Below are 19311 nucleotides of genomic sequence, written 5' to 3' on the forward strand. Positions count from 1 at the left end.
ATTATTTAATAAAAACAAGTAATTAGTTAATAAAAGTATTACTTTAGTACTTTTGTTTCTTATAACATGTGTACGCGCGCGCGCGCGTTTATAAAAAAATTCAATATAAAACTTTTACATTATTGCTAAAAACATTTGATTATACGTAATATCACAATTTTAAACGTTACATATCAAAATAAATATATAAAATTGAGTATGCGCAAGCATCAATTTTTTTTCTTGCGTAGAAAGTGCATTCGTACAAAGTTGCACGCTCGAAGTGATAGAAAAAATTAATATCTTTTTGCGTAAAAAATTAAAAAATTAAAAAATAATTGCGTAAAAAATTAAAAAACTTCAATATATTTTGTAATGACAAGATTTGTACTTAAAATTAAATACACAAAGTGTGTGGTTGTGTCAATCTATACACATATAACTTTATTGCGAATTATATAATTCTACATAATAGTTTCACAAGTCGCATAAAATAATACTGTTTTTTTTCTTTTTTGCATACATATTTTGTTGCGAAACGAACAACGTCATCACGTTTCGTGACCGCTGTGCGACTTCGTTGCGGATTTTATTGCGCGCGACGCACGTGCAGAGTTTATTCCAACCCTCTTGCGCGCGTGTCATCGACTTTTCTTTGCGAAGCAGTTTTGCAACATTACTAAACAACAATGTTCGACCGCGTCGTTCACAGAGGGGGTGAATCTGCCATTTGAAAGTTACGGCGCCGCTTGCAACCTGTACAAACAAACGGCCATTACGCAGCGTTATACGATAATCGTGCTTGACGTCAAATATTAAATGATTTCGCTGCGTGAATCCGGGCTGTTTAAATTGTTTGGCTTGATTGAATGATGGCCACCGCTCTAAGTTGGCCGACAACCACTTCAACGTAAATAAGACGGTACCCCATTCTGTGTGTAGGAGTTGCCTCGTTATACAGGGTGTCCGCTTGCACGAAGCGATCGTCACGTGACGGATTTTTTTATATAATTTGCAATACCCGCATGTTTTAATATTGTATATTATATATTAAAACGTAATGTTTTTAGTGTATTCAATTATAATAATACATGTGACGTATGTTTGAATATAATATAATTTTACGTACATGTAATACAGATATATTGTGTTTTATATTTTTTTTTTTTTGCTTGATATTGTATAGTTTTTTTATTTTCAATATCGATTACGATCGTTCCGATCAAATTCGCGCACTCACTCGTGCAATAAATTCAGGAGTCAGTTTTGTATTTGCACGTCTCATTCACACGTAGGCAGAAGACGAGTGTACTCGCTTCTGTCGTCATGTCGGCGTCGCGTTTTCGCGAAGCGTACGAACCGAAGCAAAAAAAATGTTATCTCGAACTAAAACATGTTACATTTTTAAGCGTGTAGCGATATTTGTAGAATATAATGAAAAGGTATGAGAGAGAGATTTCTTTCTCTGTGTTAGAGCGAATCTGTGAGAGCCACAGAGGAAGTTGTACGTTCGTGGAGAGATCAATGTGTTATGGTATAATGATCTGCGAAGAAATGGCGCGAAAAAAACGCGATTTGAGAACGAGACTGGCAAAACACAAGTTGTTGTTATATTTTATTTACGACTTAGAGAAAACAAACGCAAAGATAACACATATGTTTTTAAACATATCTATGAAGTGTGCGAAGTTATATAGCGTATATATAGGAATGTTTCGCGCGGGAAAGATCGAGTTATCGTTTGCATGTTTGTTTTGCTGCAGTACTATCAAATTATAAAAACATACATTCAACACTGGTAGCGCGACGTTTGGGCAAACATAGGTAGAACCAATGTGATACAGATTCTTGTTTTGCCCGTTCTGATTTGCTACTTCTGAATCCATTTTTTTCATCGTCTTTTTTCACACAAAGGGAAAACTACTTGTTTTTCTTTTTTTTTTTTATCTAAAATAAAAATCAATATTAAAACACAGTTTGACGTCAAAGAGCGTAATAAAAACAACGAGACGCGGCACACCGCGCTCGCAAAAAAAAAAAACAATAAATTCACGTGTGCGGAGACAGCTCGATATGTTACATATTCGTGTAAACGACGCGACAGATTTATCGGAAATGAGACACGCTTATAAGAGCGTCACAGGAAAATTTTATTGAGGTAAACAACTTTAAATCATCGCGGTTTCTTTTATTAGTCTTTTCATTTAGCGTGTCTTACGTCGTGCATGTGACTGTCATTTAACTCGACGCGTTTTTAGTCGTGATTTTAGTCGCTTTTTTCTTTTTTTTTTTTTTTTTTTTTAAGGCGGCCAGTACTGCGTGAAAAACGAAGAGAGAGAACAGAAGTGTAATCGCTCGTAATCACGCCAACTTGCATCAGTCATTTAATTAATTTTCTCAATAATAAAATAACGTGATAGATCTCTGTGTATGAGTGTTTGTGTTATCATCGCCTCTCCATCACGCATCGCTCGCGTGTGTCGTGTTACGTTCGAAGCCATTGCACTTAGATACAAGGTCCGGATAAACTAAGTCGCGTAAGATACATATATGTACGTATTGTGTACTTGCTGAATTTTGCAGAAAGGAATGAGAAAAGAGATTCTCTTCTTTCCCTCTTTTTTTACATATAAAAAAAAATTTGTCCGAACAACTGATATATTTTGTTGAAAAATATTGAAAAATTACAATTAAGCTCAGTTTTTGATTAAATAACTCGTCGTTGTGTGTAAGCAAAGCGTAGTGTTATTAATGTTAAAAAACATCACCTTTTTTTTTGTCGATTCACGCCTGACAATATAACGAAAATGTCATGGACAAGTTACATGAATACGGAACTACAGAACATATAGGATTAAAATGATAAGTTGACTAGAAATTTTTACTTAAAAAACACGAGCCTTTTTTACGATTATTTACACTAACAAATATGTTATGTGCATATAGAGTGGCAGTAATTGTAAATAATACATTTTAAAAATGCGTTGACACATCTCGTGTGCGAAGTTTCTAACATCGCCGTGTTTGTATTGGTTCAACACGTCGTGTAAAAATGTGAAATCTCATTAAAATGTAATACATAAGTAAAGGCTTATAAATGATCGATTAATTGGTTACAAATCTGGCAGTATCGTTTACAGGATTATCGATTGTCAAATTATCCGTAACAATCTTTACAAAACAATGTTAATAATCTTGAAAAAATAGTAAGAATAATCACTTTAGCAAATAATAGTAGACGCTATTAGTTTTCTTTTTCTTCACACGTTTTTTTCTTAAAAAATTTCATTTTTTGAACTTTGTCGGGAAATATATACAGAGAGAAAAAAGACGAAAGTTAAGCTTGAATTACATATGCGTATACATATATATATACATATATGTGCTATATTATATTTATATATTGGTGCCTAGTTTGGCAACAATTCGACAGATAACATGTGCTCTACTGTTCAGCATCCACAAGAATAATTTCACGTGGCTACCGCCAGATGGTGCATGCTGTACGTTAAATGAAGCGAACTAGAAGAAAAATACAGTAAGTATATACCGGCTATATGTGTGTGTATGATATATACTTTTTTTCTTAATAAAAAAAAAAAAGAAATAAAAGTGAAGCAAACTAAATAGATTTGGATTTAATGTAGTTTTTTAACTACATGTTAATGTTATATTGTTTTCTAATAAAAAAAAAAAAAACTAACGATCGCAAAGTACAAGACACACAAACAAACAAAAAAATTTATAATTTGAAATGGATTTTGAAAATCGCTATTCAAAGACGCTGCTTCAGAAGACTTTCACGATCCATGCATTGCAAAAAGTGCAATTCTTCAGCGAGCTCCTTCTGTGCGGGCTTTGTCGTCTCCGCACAGAACTATCTGAACCACAAGTCGATTCACACATGTAAACTAGATGCTCTCACTTTGGAAAGCCACTAATCGACAATAAAACAATAAAACTTCAAAATTTGTCTACATAATGTTCGAATTTCATATTCACGTCCATTTCTTCTTCTCTTCATTCTAATCGACTGCCTGGACAATAAATTAACGGCGTCATAGCGTCCCAACCGTCGATCTCCTCGTTCGACTGCACCGCTCTCTTCTGCGCGTTCAGAACCGTTGTGCTGTGCTTAGGACTACTGGGCGCGGATCTGCAGGTGATTTGAAGAATTCCCGGTGTGCCGAAGCGGAAGCTCTTGTTTCCAGGCAGAAGAAGGGACGATTCGTTGCCGAAGATCAAATTGGTTCGGAACAGCGGCGCGACATTCTTGACGTCGGACGGCAGCTCGTGTTCCATCAGTATCGGCTGAATTTCCTGATCGTAGAGCTTCTCCACGCAGGGACAAGAGTTGCTGGAGGATCGCCAGTTCTCTATGCAGGACGATCTTATCGCGCACGTCTTCGTTTTGCAAGGACTATTGTCGACTATCGATTCCAGTTGGTTGTTCACCTTCAAGCTCTTCTGATCAAGCTGATCCGAACTGGCGAATCGCAAACGCTTCGGCGACTCGCTCGAACATCTCATAAAGGTCGATCTGACGAGGGACTTGTTTTTCAGAGAACTTCGAGGTACCAGAGGATCGGCGCTTGATTTCTTACTGACTCCGTTTCGTTTGCTCGCTCGTTCTTTATTGCGCTTGATACGCAAAATCGGATCCTCTCCGACCAGCCAGTACGTCAAGCGTTCGCCTTTCCCCTTCATCGAGACCAAACCGCGCTCGACGAGGCTGAATCCACCGAGCTCGTCCAGTAGCTTCTTGGTTTCGCTGCTGCAGTGAATTTTCAGCGCTATACAAATCGAGGAAATATATTATTTTTATCGCGTTTCTTTGTCATGTAAAAACAAAAACAATATAAATTATTAATTCTCACTCACGTAACCCTGTAGATTCTAAACGACTCGCTGTATTGACTGTGTCGCCAAATAAACAGTATCGTGGCATTTTCCGGCCAACTACTCCGGAACAAACTGGGCCGGAATGTATGCCTATGCGCAGTTGCAGCTTGTCAAGCGGCCTGTGGCGAATTGTAAATTGCTTAATGGCGTCCAGAAGGCTTAAAGCCATGCTCGCAATCTCGGCAGCGTGTTGTTGTCCATTTTTTATTGGGAGGCCGCTCACCTGCGAACATCTTTCGATAAAAAAATTTTTTTTTAAATAAAAATTTACGTGTATTTTACTTACCACCATGTAAGCGTCTCCGATAGTTTCGACTTTGTAGACGTCATAGTTGTCTATTGTCGAGTCGAAGCACGTGTAGAGATCGTTTAGAAAGTCGACCACCTAAACGAATAATTTGAGAAATCGTCAATTACAAACTATCAATTTATATTTAAAAAATTGCCTTGTACATACGCAATTTCTCAATTAATGTAAAAAATTCTTACTTGTAACGGCGTGCTTTCCGCTGACATTGCCGTGAAGCCGACAATGTCGCTGAAGTAAATGGTAACGCAATCGAAACTTTCAGCCTCAACCTTGTGTCCCTTTTTGAGCTGTTCGGCCACATATCGCGGCAGCATTTCGTACAATAGTGCGTCGGTTTTCTTTTTTTCTTGAGTCAATTGATTCGTACGCTCGTCAACGAGTGCCTCCAAATTATTCGCGTATTTTTCCATCATCGCCATCATGTTGTCAAAAATATTTGCTTTCCTATTACAATATAAAAATTAACGTTGAAGAAATAAACAGCGATAACCAATAAACAAATGATTACAAGAGAGGCTCACATGCCCTTCCGCAGCGGTCTTAACTTGTTTCTAATTATCTTGAAATCGGGACGCATTTCCGGATTTTCCGCCCAACAATCTATGAGACACTCTCGAACAAAATCGAAAATGTTCTCTAATTGTTCCAATGGAGGTCTGCAATCACGAAAAGTTTTTTCAAACGCTTTTACTCAAAATTACATTTGCTAGCAGATTTTTACCTGAACGGAGATGTTCCATCTCTCGCGATTACTTTCTTCAATAATTCTGCTGCTGATAATTCCGTGACGCCGAAAGGCCCGTGTCGACCATGCAATTCGTATAGAACTATAGCGAATGAGTAAACGTCTCCTTTTTGAAAGTCGCGAAATGTCGGCTTGCCGAGTCCGGAACGCAGCAATTCAGGCGCTTTGTATAACAATCCTGACAAATTTTTATTATGTTAACACAGATAAGAAACAAAAAGCCGAAAAAAATTAAAGTAAAAGTTTTAACAAATATTGACAGTTGTTCCGGAAATCCGATGGTACAATATAAAAACAGAGAATAGGCTGTAAAAAAAATCAGCGTTTCTTTCTTACCATGATATTTTTTTATGACGTCAGAAGAATCGCATTCCGCGTCCTTCTTGAATTCATGGAGACCAAAATCCGCCAACTTTACGACCCATCGCGAATCCACCAAGCAATTCGACGTGCTCAGAGATCCGTGGTATTTTATCACCGAGTCGTGCAAATAAATCATTCCCTGCAAGACAGACAATGTCGTCATTTATGTCTCAGAAATGTTGACAAATTTTCTGACAAATGACATTGAGATTGAAAAGCGGAAAAAAAAACTTTGTAGGTGGAGCGCGCGAGAGCAATTTGCTTATTTATCAGACGAAAAGAGACGTCGTTTTGCAAGTGTTTTTAAACAATTATTAACATACTTTTATGTCTGTCTTAAAAATTATTTTATCGTTAGAAAATAAAAATCAACAGAGAGAGATTGTAACAAATGAATATCAAAATTAAAAACTAAATTCTACAAATGGGAAACAGAGAAAGAAAGTCTCTCTGTGACTATTGCGCGAAACTTCGAAAGTTCGAGCAAGTCTTGTTCGGATCATAAAAGTTTGCGAATGAAGCAAGCGTGAACAAGTTCCGAAATTGCTTTTCTCGTGTTACGGATATTTCATTTAACCTTCTCTCTCTGACGCTGTGCAAATAAAACGAAAATACAACTTCTCTTAGTAAAAAAAATATTGTCTAAATTGAAGTTTAATATAGAAGCTCTAATATACTATATTGCGTGATATAAGTATTTCTGCGGTTTTACTCACTCTAACAATGTCACCGACAAGCGACGCCATAAACATATTATCAAGTTTGATATCTTCGTTTTCGAGAATGTCCTGTAAAACAAATATTCTTTCCGCTAAAATTTGTTAGAAAGTTTAAATTACAAAAATTAATAATAATAATGTGTGTGTGTGTTATGTGTGATAGTATAAAAAACAACGTTTAGTCGAAATAATACTAATTACAATTATTAAATATAATTATAAATTACCTTCAGACTACCGCGTGCACAATATTCGACAATTATGCAAATATTAGGTGGATCGGTGCACGCTCCGATAAATGCGTTCAAATTGTCGTGTCTTAAGTCCCGCATCTAAAAAATAAATATATTTTACTATTCTTACAATTTATATTTTCGTATACACGCTGTTAGTAATTAAAATTATTAGTTTTACAAATGTTTCACCATTTTTAATTCCTTTTTCATTTCACGAGTAATTTCAATGGACTTTTTTCGGACTTTTTTCACGGCAAAAATGCGCCCCTTGTAAATGCCAACTTGCGTGTATATCGTCGAGTAACGAAAACTGTCCGCGTCAGGATTCGAACTTAGCGATACCTGGCTGGTTCGCACGATGGGCTGCGTTGCGCGCGTTGGCTTTACACAAAACATGTTTATTAGAATTATGTTTAATTGCAGAGGGGAAAGTGTGACAGAGAAAGATTAAAAAAATTTGTTATCTACTATGAAACATACTTCATGTTCATATAAATATTACGTAAGTATCATATTTTTAGCGGAAAAAATTATAACAAATGTATCTACCAAAAACACATATTTATTTACGATAAAAATCTATTATTTATATTTACTAGTTAAAATATATTGCACACATGTCACATGCAAAATAAAATATAGTCGCGAGCAATTCGGTTATCGCGTAGTCGATTTCTTGGAAAGAAAATAACGAAAGTAGATAACTTTCGGTACGAGAAAACTTCACGAGAAAAATTTTCCTTCAGAGAATATGAGCGACAGTTTATGTTGTAACAGGCAGTTTACCTTCTCTTTGGTGCATTTGGCAGGCGCCTCGTTGGCTCCCGCCGATCCGTCTGTCTGTTCCTTGATCTGCACATCTTTATAGTTCACTTTCCAAAGCAAACTGTCAAGCTCTTGCTCGTATTTTGAATTCCTATAGAGTATCAAAATGATCGCTGTGATAATGAGCAGCGACGCTCCGACAATACCACCAACAATTTCGCCTGTATAAGCTGCGGAATGAAACACAAATAGTTGACATGTAAAAAAATATTCTTTATCCTCTCACACAAGATAAATGCGGGTTTACTTTTAAACAAATTTCGGAAGTCCGAAGTGGATTACGTTCGATAGATTTTGGCGAGTTTCGATTGTAGATCGCGTAGATAAACGTTTTTTCCGCGCTTTTTGAAAGGTTTTCAAATGCGTTTTTCTCTTTTTATCGCTGCGCTGATCGGATCTTTGATTTTTGTGCGATTTGCTCCGTGTAGCTCGAGCTGCTGTCAAATGTTGTATTTTTTTTTTTTTAACAGTGCAATAGTCTACTCACAGTTACATTTTTCACCGTGATATCCACAAGGAGGCTCCGCAACAGGGGGCGAATTGCCAACGAACAACATCTCTCTTGTGAATTGAAGCTTCTGGAGATTAACATCAGAAACAAACTCAACAGCTCTTTTCAAAAATCAGGAGAGACAGTTTATTAAAAACTAAATTTGAAAAATACTTCGCTTACTGGTAAATTTGTTGTTTGCTCTTTTCCAACGAAATATGCGATCGGATAAAGTCCTATCGTTGGTCGACTATCCAGAGCGATTAAGGTGTAATTGCCCTCAGCGTCGAGGTTGTTGTCAAAATAAACGATGTAACTAAGAAACGAACAATTGACACAATTGTAACTACCAGAATAGTGAACAGTATTGCAAAGGGGATGTTTTACGAAGAGTATAAATATCAGAAATAAGTACAACAAGTATGAAAAGTTCTCGTTGTAGTCAAAAAACTGTGAAGATGTTTTAGGAAATAGCATCTAATATTTCTACTGCAATAAACGCAAAACAAAACGTGACATTTATGTTGTTTCAGATAATTATATTTAATAAATAATTGTTTCAAGACAAGATATCGTCACTTTTACGTTTTGTTTCAATTTTCATTTAATCATTGATTTTACCACACGTACCCCATGGCACTTTGATAATGCAAACCGTGAAGGGTTGAGACCATTTCCCGACCGTTGCGTGGGTCCCTGTTTTCATCAAGTGCGCGCAAAAGCGATTTTTCATAAACATGCACCGCATCGTACAGATACGCTGTCTCCGGCACGATCTGCCTTAATAACACGAAAACAAAGACTTATTATACCACAGTACGTAAAAGTTTTGTTTTTTCACAATTCACGCAAATAGCGAAACACAATTATTCTCTCATAATAAATACTCTCTATAGTCACCTGAACCACTCCGCCGATGGTCGCAAGTGGGTTCGTGAAGTTAAACGGCGGTTTCTGTCTGTATTCGTTCACCAGTCTCGTGAAATTCATGAAATTAATGGGAGCGGAGGCGACGATGCTGAAGTAACTGCGATAGGCATTCACAACGGACAGGTCTATTTTTTCCTGCCACAACCCACGCAAATACTTATCGGGGTGATTCTCGTCGTACTGCTCGATATCAACCCCGACGACAAAATATTCACCTGCGGCATTTGTAAAAAAAAATAGATATAACGCGTTCGAGAAAACTTACAGACAACTAATGTCTATCTAATGCTATATCAATGATCATTACGTGCTTTTCAATGTGCCTGATTAGTTCTTAAATATCGAAAATTTATACCTTTATCCAGAAGGTTCATTTTATCCAGCGCCATAAGAAGACCCATGTGTTCATCGCAATGTCCGAGTATTACGTATACTGGAATTACATAGTTCTTATTATGCAAATCGCATTGTACAGGCAAGACTCTGTGGCGGTTCGCGATTTATTGTATCCGGTGTTTGAGATATCGCTACCACACAAGACACGTAAGTCTTTTATTTTTAGAACTCGGTCTCTTAAATAAACGCAGTTTAAGTAGTTCGTGACTAATGAAATGGCATAGGACGATGTACGTATTTACACGTCGGGACACACATTTATGTGATATGCGGGTATTTTCTTATGCGAGTTTCATTCCGCCGTAATACAAATCGAGTAAGTGTGAGCAAACTGCGGGTAATTTATTTTAAATTATACGTATGCAAAATCATACGTAAAAGTCATATCATTTGTACAAACTGTATACAGACGCAACAAAATGTGCAAGATGGAAGCGAAAGTACTAAAAATCCGATCATTGTTAACAAAATAAAATAAAACATTTTTAAGTGAAACAATTTATTTCTACGTGCCAGAATCAAATTGAATAAATTATTAATTATTAATTTCACAAAACTGACACTACGTAATTTTATTGTTTTTTTTTTTACGTTATCTATTCAAGCATATTTAAATGTGTGATGATTTTTTTAATTTTATCACTACTTTAAATAACTCACTTCTCGTCTCACGATAAGTTTCTTTGACGTATTCGTCGAACGGATTTTTCATGTGTGTGACATAATACGGTTCGCTCCAGGTGCGAAGAAAATTCACACTAATCCCAGCATTTTGAAAAGACGATAGAATTGTCGTTGCGACTGTCGACATTTTGTTAAATTCAAATATCGTCGAGTTCATGTACATAAAAGTGACCTGACAAGGAAATTTGTTTAAATTAGTATTCAGAATACTTGCATGTAAACATTTTGCAATTTTGATTCATTTGTTAAATCATTTTCTTTCTAATTGTGCTGTGAGATCATATTATCGCACATGTACTTACTTTGGTCCAATTGAACGCCAACAGCACCGACACAACAGACTTGGAAATCTGCGTGTCGGGTGGTCTCGTTCTGGCGAATGTCGGAAACTCTTTTTTGTTCGACGTTTGATCATGAGTGCAAAACTAAAGAGAGAAAAGAGACGAAAAGATATTTAAAAACAAAGAATTTCTTTTAAAGTTTTACGTATGATTATACGTGTGTGTATGTGCTCTATCAGAGAGAGTGCAATAATTGCGCAGTTTCTTTTGTATATTTCGTATTACAATAATTTCTCATGTAAATTGTTTCTTCAAAAGTTGCATATTAAATTATCGAAATTGGAAAAAAGAGGAAAACGATTGCAAAAGCAAATGTGGAAGGAAATAAAAAAGACAATTTTGTTACAGATACGAATGTAATCGTATTAATCTCTATATTTCAAATACATCGCGTTCTGTTTTTTTTGTTGTTTTTTCACAAGTAAAAACGACGCGTGATAAAGTGAAAAAACGTAAAAAAAAACTTACGTATGAGATCATAGGGATGTTGAACGCGGCTGCCATCCTCCCTTCGTGCACGCAAGTCTCTTGTGGACCGATGAACGCGCTGACGTTTTGCCTCCAAAGATATGCCGTCATCAAAATGGATGCCTCTTCCTCGCCGTATGTTTCCGCAACGAGAAAATCTAAATTGTGTCCCCGTCTGCCAAGCTCACCAGCGTTGACCTGTTTTTTTTTTTCTTAAAGTATTTTTTTATCCCAAAACGTTTCTACGTGACTAAATTTGTAGAAAAATATAGTCTATAATAATGTTTTACAACATGTATTTAAACTGAAACAAATTTTCCTGTTCAACAGCAGGTCGATTCCGTTTTGTTTTAGCGTAAGTAGGGGATCAAAAGGAAATTTGTGGCTTTCGCGTGATATGGAAAAGCTTGAATTACATCATATCCGTTTCCGCGACACTAATTGCGGTCAATGGTATACCGCACTACAGAAGTAAGGAAAATTACTCGCCTCCTCCACTGCTAGCGTAATGGCGCCAGAGATGCGAAAACCTGGTCTTTGATACTCAAAATCACCAGGTCTGCGTTTCGACCCTGTGATATAGCCCAGAGTAAAGGTGTCCGCATCGGTGACTTTGTCATCCAGCAATATGTGGATCACCGTCAAAAGCAGACACGTCCTTTCCACATTTGCCACTGGCATGCCCGGCTGCGAAAAATGGAATGCAAAAAATATTGCTGATAGTTTTTTCAATCAAGGTTTTTGATTGGTTTACAGACGTGTTTTGAAACAAATTTTAAACACAAAAATAGACGATATATTATTTCTATTTTATTGTTTAAGAACACACAAGATAATTTTTGCATTTCTATCTAAAATGTGCGTATTGATTACAAAATTAATTACTGAGTTTGAGTTCCTAGAAATTTTCAACGCCGCACTTCATCGCTGCGTATTTTTGCAGTAAGTTGAGTACAATAATAATAATGATAATAATAATAACAACAACAACAACAACAACAACAACATATTCTTGAATGTGTAATAATTGTTTGACGGTACATATGAGTTTGCAACAAATTACGCTCACGTTCGGGTTTAATCCAACAAGTAATTTACGAAACACTTTCAGCCAGCAGCTTCTGCTAACTCTGGCGGTAAAATCGATTATGGCAACGATAGTTTGTCTTTCGTTTACTATGGGTACGCGTTGGTAAGAGCATGTGTTTGCGGGTGGCCGCTTCTAATACGGGTAATGGATGAAACCAGTAAGCTCCGCGGGATTGCAATAGAATCCATCAATCTCCCATGGTGTACCCAACTTCCTCTTCCTCAACATTCTCGCCACGTCGTTGCAACAGACACTCGGAACTTTCTTAATGACGTCACACACGAGAGATTACTTTTATGGAAGCAAACCCGCTTGCTCTCAACATAAACCGTCGATTCTCTTACATCTCACAATTGTTGTAATATAAAAGTGTGTACATTTATCGTTTCGATATATGTACGTATTCGGATTTACTCGTTGTCGTCATTTACTCGCATCATGGAACAACACGCGCACGTGTCTTCGATGTGTCCATCATATAAAAAAAAATCGATTCTAGCCCGTTCCCGCACGGAAGTACGTGTCTTTGTAAGCTAACTATTAATAGCGATCTATTTTCACAATACGTCAAAGACGCGATCGTTGACCAAACCACTTGGGTTGGTTCGCGAGACAGTTGCGTAAGCGGCAACCAAGGCCGACACATAGCTTACCAAGAGAGACACCAAAGCAGAATTTCGCGGTCTCCTGACGGTTGCATAAAAGAGCTTACGGTGTCTCGTGTTGAGTCACACCGGCTGATTGATAACCCCTCGGCGAAGCAACCGCAATCGCGAGACGTGGGTGGGTAATCGTTTACACGACACCCAAGCAGCCGTGGAAATGCCGAGCACGCGTGAGCGGATAGAATTTGCACTTTGATGTCGCCGATTCGCTTCTGTTTTGCGATATTTTATATACACTCAACGCAAGAGAACAAAAAGACCGATCAGGGTCTAACGCGCGTGATAAAAAAAAAAAAAAACGTGGGATAAAAGATCGACGCGAGATCGAAAGTATATATTCGAGAGGAGAGTGCGTTCTACATGTGTATTAAGTATTTGTCACGAGTTATATACACGTTCGTCCAAAAGAAATCGACCAATTAACCCTTGATTGATCGTTTTCTCTTAAATTATCCGCCATGTCGCTTTCACTGTTTATGATTGTGCCGTCAGTTGTATGTACATTTCTTTCTAATGAAAAAAACAAACTTTTGATGTTACTTATTTGTAGGTTAATTATTCGCGAAAGCGCACGTGTGCGTGTAATAATTCACGCGGTGAAATCTTAAATAAAAAATCCGGACGAAATTACGCGTCAGATTTAACTGCCAGGTGTAAATTATCTTTTTTGTTCTTTGACAAAAACAATGTTTGTGTCTTTATTATAGTATATGTAGTTATCAAAAATTGACAGTCTCGAATAAAATCGCGATATATATCGTGCAAATCGGCTCAATACGAAATCATAATCGTACCGATATTGTTTCACGCAGTGATAAAAAAAAAAAAAACAAAGCTGTGTTGTTTATAAATAGATGTGTTCACGTTTTGCGTATTGCCTTTTGCGCTATTATTATTATTATTATTATTATTTGATAAAGTCTTTGATATTGAGATTTAATCCTGTACAATTTTCTTTTCCACCTTAAAAAGTGTTCCACACGCAACGAAAGTTCAACGTAATATTACATGTTTCACATGTCCTCAATGTTGTTTTCTTCTCCGGTGACAAACTACGGGGATCTGTCGTCGCTTTAATCTCACGTTGTCTGTCGTAAGATTTTTGACAGTCATTTCTCGTCCCGCAACGCAATCCAGGCTCGTATATACTCAATTAACAACGCAATTAACAACGAGCAGCGGCGGACGTTGATGTAATGCAATTATCTGATTCGAGCGATGCATCTTGCATGATTTATTCGTTCATTGTATTTACGACGATCGCGCGTTTTTAGCGACATTGACATATAATTTGGCAATTCCTCTCGAACGGAGGATTAATGTGATATTAATGTGTATTTAACATCATATATCACTCTCGAACGGATCGCAATTAGTAAGAGTAATTTTAGAGATCGATCGCAATTTGTATAAGATAAATTTTCTTATTTTATAATTAGTATTCTTTCTTTATTATTGTGTCTTTTACTTGATGATTGATGTAGCGACTGAGGCTGCGGCAGACATAAATTGTTTATTTATTAAATATATTTGATGGCGACTTTGCAGTTTTGCAAAAACTTAGCTTGCGTTTCATTGTAAAAGGTGAATAAACAAATACAAATAAGCAAATAAACGAGAAATTGCAAATTTATATGTAATCGGATGTAAAAGATAGGACACGTGTTAAAAATCGATCTCTGCGGCCGCGTCCAATGTTTATCCAACAGAATTGAAATCTATTTTAATTCAACGCGCGCGCGTGTTTCTCGAGTTGTAAAAGAAGAACCAAGTGTGTTGTGGTGACAGAAATGTCACATATTTGGCGCGCATTTGCGCGCATCGAGACGCGAATGCGCTCCGGGGCGGATAGAGAAACTTGCCCGGAGGGGATGACTGCGAGAGGTTTTTAACTCCGATTTACATTTTGTTGCGAAACCGGACGAGCGCGACGAGAGAACGCAACGAGTCGTTAGCAATCACGCCCGGGGTTTTCCCGAACTCGACATTTTGACAGCAAGTCCGACAGCTCGCAAAATTCGTGACGCTAATTACGGTTGACTAATCCAGTCTGCGAGCGATTTTTTATCTCAACGTGACGGCTGGCTGTAAGTTACGTCGCGCAAGAAAAAGAGCGTGCGATTAATCGCGTTTATGCGTTTTACTTCTCAATCTGACCCGCTCGTGATTTACGACAGCAACTTCTCTCCCCGCGCACAGAGTGTCACGGAACATTTATAAAATCTTTTTATAATCTTTTTATTTATAAATCTTTCTCTTCCAAGAGAATGTAACACGCAAAATAGGAAGAGACGTATTTCTCTAAACACTGATCAATATAATAAGTAATCAGTTTGTTACGCGCAACAAACGCACACATCCACGCAGGCGATCGAACTTATAAATTTGTCAACTTGAGTCGTTCGTTAAAAACGTGAATCGTCATCGGAACATCCTCTTGTGAAAAAATCGCATATATGGAACGAACTGGACTGAACGATCAGTTCCGTATTTCTCTCTCGGCAACAATCGCGGTGTCTGTAAATCATAGTCTCTTATCTCTTCTTTTCTCGTCGTTAAAAAGAAATCGTGACAGGCGTATCGAGATCGAGGCCGTAAACGAGATATATCTTAATATTGCACTAAAGAAACTTATTTTATTGCGACGCCGAACAATCGCCCGGTTTCATTCGTATTGCCAATTCGGCTACCATCAGGCGGAGTTAATCTTCGTCGATCCGCAGAGATCCCGCACGTTATGCCCACAATTTCAGGCTGTGTGCATTTAATGAACCGCTCATTAGGGCGAATACGAGAGCGGCAGTTAAACGACCGAAAGTGTATACTCTGCTACGCGAGCTGTAAACAACGAGCGGAGATGTGACAAACTTTTTATATAAAATAAATAAATCAACTAATTAATTGTAACTCGATGCGAATCTACTTGAATGGTTATTTTGCGACAAAAAAATGTACAATTTTTTAAAGATATTAAACAATAATTTTCTCAACAAAAACAGTCGCAAAACTTACAAGAACTAAAACAAATTGAAGATAAGCGCAAATGTGTACAGGTAGGCACGAGTGAGCGATATTTAAATTCCGCTTGACCTAGATTTCAATTAGACGCAATTATCACGCCGGAATTGTATAAATAAACATGCTTCCTCTCTGGGCAACTACACTTATCGTAAACGCATATCATAATTACACTCGGTTTAGAATTAATTTCGTTCCCATACAGAAACTAATTACTATAATGTAAAGATTTATGAGAAACTTTTGTGTAAAATATTTTTTATGTATTAAGTACAATCTCTCTCTCGTGTTATATTATCTCTCGTTTTCTCGTAATGCGCTTCTGAGTGCAACAGAGAGATGTGTTCCGCGTTATCGTTAATTGGTGAACAAATTATCTTCGAAAATTTGCAACTGAACAACGCCGCAGCGTATAAAGGTCGCGAGAGAAAGTAATGTAACGTGTGTGCGCTGTTTTTATTACTATTTCTTTCTTTCTTGCGGTTCGCGCGCGGATATTCTTCAAGTGCATTGCAATTCGGTATAGGCGCTTGCGCGCACAGAAACGTCATCATCGCGGCACATGTCGTACTGCCGTTCTTACCGTTGCATGTATGAAACGCGCGTAGAATGCGCATGTGCTATTAACTGCGTTGCTATCGGTTTTTCGAAAAGAAGAAAATGATCACACGTACACGTGACAAAATTAAACGGGAGAAAAAAAATCCAAAAGAGAGTGAAAGTTCTCTAGAACATTCACAAACGTGCGAACTGCACGTGCGTTCACTATGTTGTGGGAAACAAATTATGAGGAAATCTTTGACATTGACAAATGTGACTCACCACGTTCATGACTAGCTTTAGCTTTCGAGAAAGGTGATCTCGAATCTGTGTCACATAGAGTGTTACATAGAGGATTTTAGGCACGCCTCTCTACGCGTTGCGTCAACGTTGCGCACCGATCTCCAGGCTATGCCTCCAATTTCTACCCGGTGTCGATTTTCTAATTAGTCCCCACGCCAATCTGCATCGCAGAATAACAGCAATAAATTAAGACGAGCGCTATTAGCGATAACGAAGTGAATATATCAATGATAGAATAATTTATAGTAGATATATAACGTTCGCACCTTGGTCGCGCGCGCGAGCCTATATGTATATATATATATATATATATATATATATAAGCAACTTGTTGCGTTCGAAAATATGTGACCTAACTAGAAGAATTTTTGCCAAATTAATTAGTTAAAAAAAACAAAATTATTAATTATTTCTTAAGTTACATTTTAAATGAGCATTAATATTTTTGCACATAAAAAATGATAACGTATTGATTATCGTTAGAGGTTGAAATTCTTGTTTGTGTGAATTTTCCTTTACAGCGCGCAAACGGTCGATTTTAAAATATTATTGCAATTTTTCGTTACACGCGAAAACTTCTTCGTGATTTATTGGTGTAATTTTTTCGTTGGCGCCACTTCTGTCAAAAGTCATTAGCAACCTGCCGGATATCTCAAGTATGCACCTTGCATTCATTTTTAATCTCGCGTGTCGCATGCGGTTCCCGATCTCTTCTGCGGCGTATCGTCCGCCAGACCAATCATCGTATATATCACACACACTTTGTCTTTTGTTTTTTTGTTTTTTTTATTTCCGTTGAATGAAACTAGAGAACGCACGTGCGAAAGAGTTCTCGCTTTCACACTATCTTCGAACTTAACTTTAACGTTTCCGACAGCTCGTAAAATGTATATTTCCGGCTTTTCTGTAGAAATGTTGGTTGGTTGCTGACTAAATAAACAGAATCACACAAGATCGATGGGTTTGCTCTGAGAGTTCGAGTACAGCCTTTGTTCGCGATTCATCGGTTTCTAATTTTGCAATTATATAAATAGAAATATAAAAAAATATGAAAAAATAAGAAATATTATTGTAATAATAAAAGAGAAATTTATTTCAATTTTTACTGGACTCTAATTAAGTAAAAACTTATTCCGGCAACCGTTTGTAACGTACAGATGTATCTTACCTCGCCTTTCGTCGTACAAGTTTATTATCAGACGCGGTAATGCACGGACGATATTCCACAGTTGCAGAAGACGGCTCTTTATTTTCAATTACTCGCGCCTCATCTCTGGAATACTTCTCCGTCTCATTTGTTCCGGTAGTTTTAACAATCAGCAACGAAGCAGGTGATCGTGTAACAGAACGAAGAGATTCACAAAGACGAGAAATTTTCTTCTCGTCTCGCTTGTTTCTCACTCTACACTGTGCAATTCTAAATTCTCGAATCTCAAGCTTTGCGTTTCTTTTTTCTTTTGAAGCTGATTTCTAAAAGTCTTTCGATTGCAATTTAAAATGCATCAAACGTATCGTTACACAGCGAGATCCCGTCAAGAAAAGCCAGAGTTTGCAACTTGACTTGAAAGATCTGTTTTACAGTGTCGCAAATATTTTTAACGACAAGCGATTGTTAAAGACAATCTTTTTTTTCTTAAATGAAAACTAACTAACGGAATGTTTTTTTTTTTTTAAATTCACAATGTAATCGGCAGTGTTTCGTACAAAGAGAGAGAAAGAACAAACTTGTCGACGTGGGAACAACAACCAACAGTGATTGAAGGTGCGCGCGGCCAGACTGAATCCTCTCGGTCCTCTTTCCTTCGCACGTTGCCGGTCGTCGTCGTCGCCGTCGTCGTCGCCGCCACCGTCGCTGTCGCCGCCGTCGTTGTTCCATTCACACTCTTCCGACGACGTTTCCCAATCGCTTTCTAAGGCGCATGAGCACGATTCGCGAACAGACAGTTTAGGGCAAGAACCCCGCGGGAACATCGAGTCGTTTCAAGCCGGTAACGTACGATGCTTATTTGCGGTAAAGACGCGCTTTCGTGAACGGAATAAAATACAAGAATAAACTGAGTGATATATATTGCGATAACACTTATGCTAACATAGGTTTTGCTAGGCTGACGTAAATGCGTCCCGCATTATTGCGTGATGTAACTATAAAAGAGAAATTGGTCTTTTTACTGATTTTTATCAGTATCGTATATTAATTCTCTCGTACATTTCAATGAGCGCAATAACTTTCTTGTGAGAATAAGTAAATTATTTTTATAAATTTTGCTCTCTTTAATTTTCACGCACATAGTACTTTAGAGATATAAA

The 19311-nt window shown here is 37.4% G+C and overlaps 1 protein-coding gene across 2 annotated transcripts; it reads right to left on the reverse strand.

Annotated features, from left to right (window-relative positions):
• Positions 1 to 1150: 1150 nt before the first annotated feature.
• Positions 1151 to 18652, reverse strand: LOC109855291 (guanylate cyclase 32E). 2 transcript variants are annotated; one of them, XM_020429380.1, is made up of 21 exons: positions 18173 to 18652; positions 11878 to 12075; positions 11389 to 11586; positions 10882 to 11004; positions 10556 to 10751; positions 9855 to 9932; positions 9470 to 9714; positions 9200 to 9345; positions 8753 to 8885; positions 8567 to 8657; positions 8041 to 8249; positions 7444 to 7635; positions 7246 to 7350; positions 7016 to 7087; positions 6273 to 6438; positions 5913 to 6114; positions 5713 to 5847; positions 5371 to 5635; positions 5168 to 5266; positions 4861 to 5104; positions 1151 to 4772 (listed from the first exon to the last, which is right to left on the reverse strand). In XM_020429380.1, exons 2-21 carry the CDS (start codon positions 12067 to 12069, stop codon positions 4000 to 4002), a joined length of 3864 nt encoding a protein of 1287 aa, XP_020284969.1. In that variant the 5' UTR covers positions 12070 to 12075; positions 18173 to 18652; the 3' UTR covers positions 1151 to 3999. The 2 variants fall into 2 exon arrangements, with proteins under 2 accessions (XP_020284969.1, XP_020284968.1); XM_020429379.1 differs by lacking the exon at positions 18173 to 18652 and adding an exon at positions 16984 to 17057.
• Between the last annotated feature and the right edge of the window lie 659 nt (positions 18653 to 19311).

Source organism: Pseudomyrmex gracilis, unplaced genomic scaffold (assembly GCF_002006095.1).
Source record: "Pseudomyrmex gracilis isolate BER0280 unplaced genomic scaffold, ASM200609v1 scaffold_86, whole genome shotgun sequence".
Lineage (NCBI taxonomy): Eukaryota > Metazoa > Arthropoda > Insecta > Hymenoptera > Formicidae > Pseudomyrmex > Pseudomyrmex gracilis.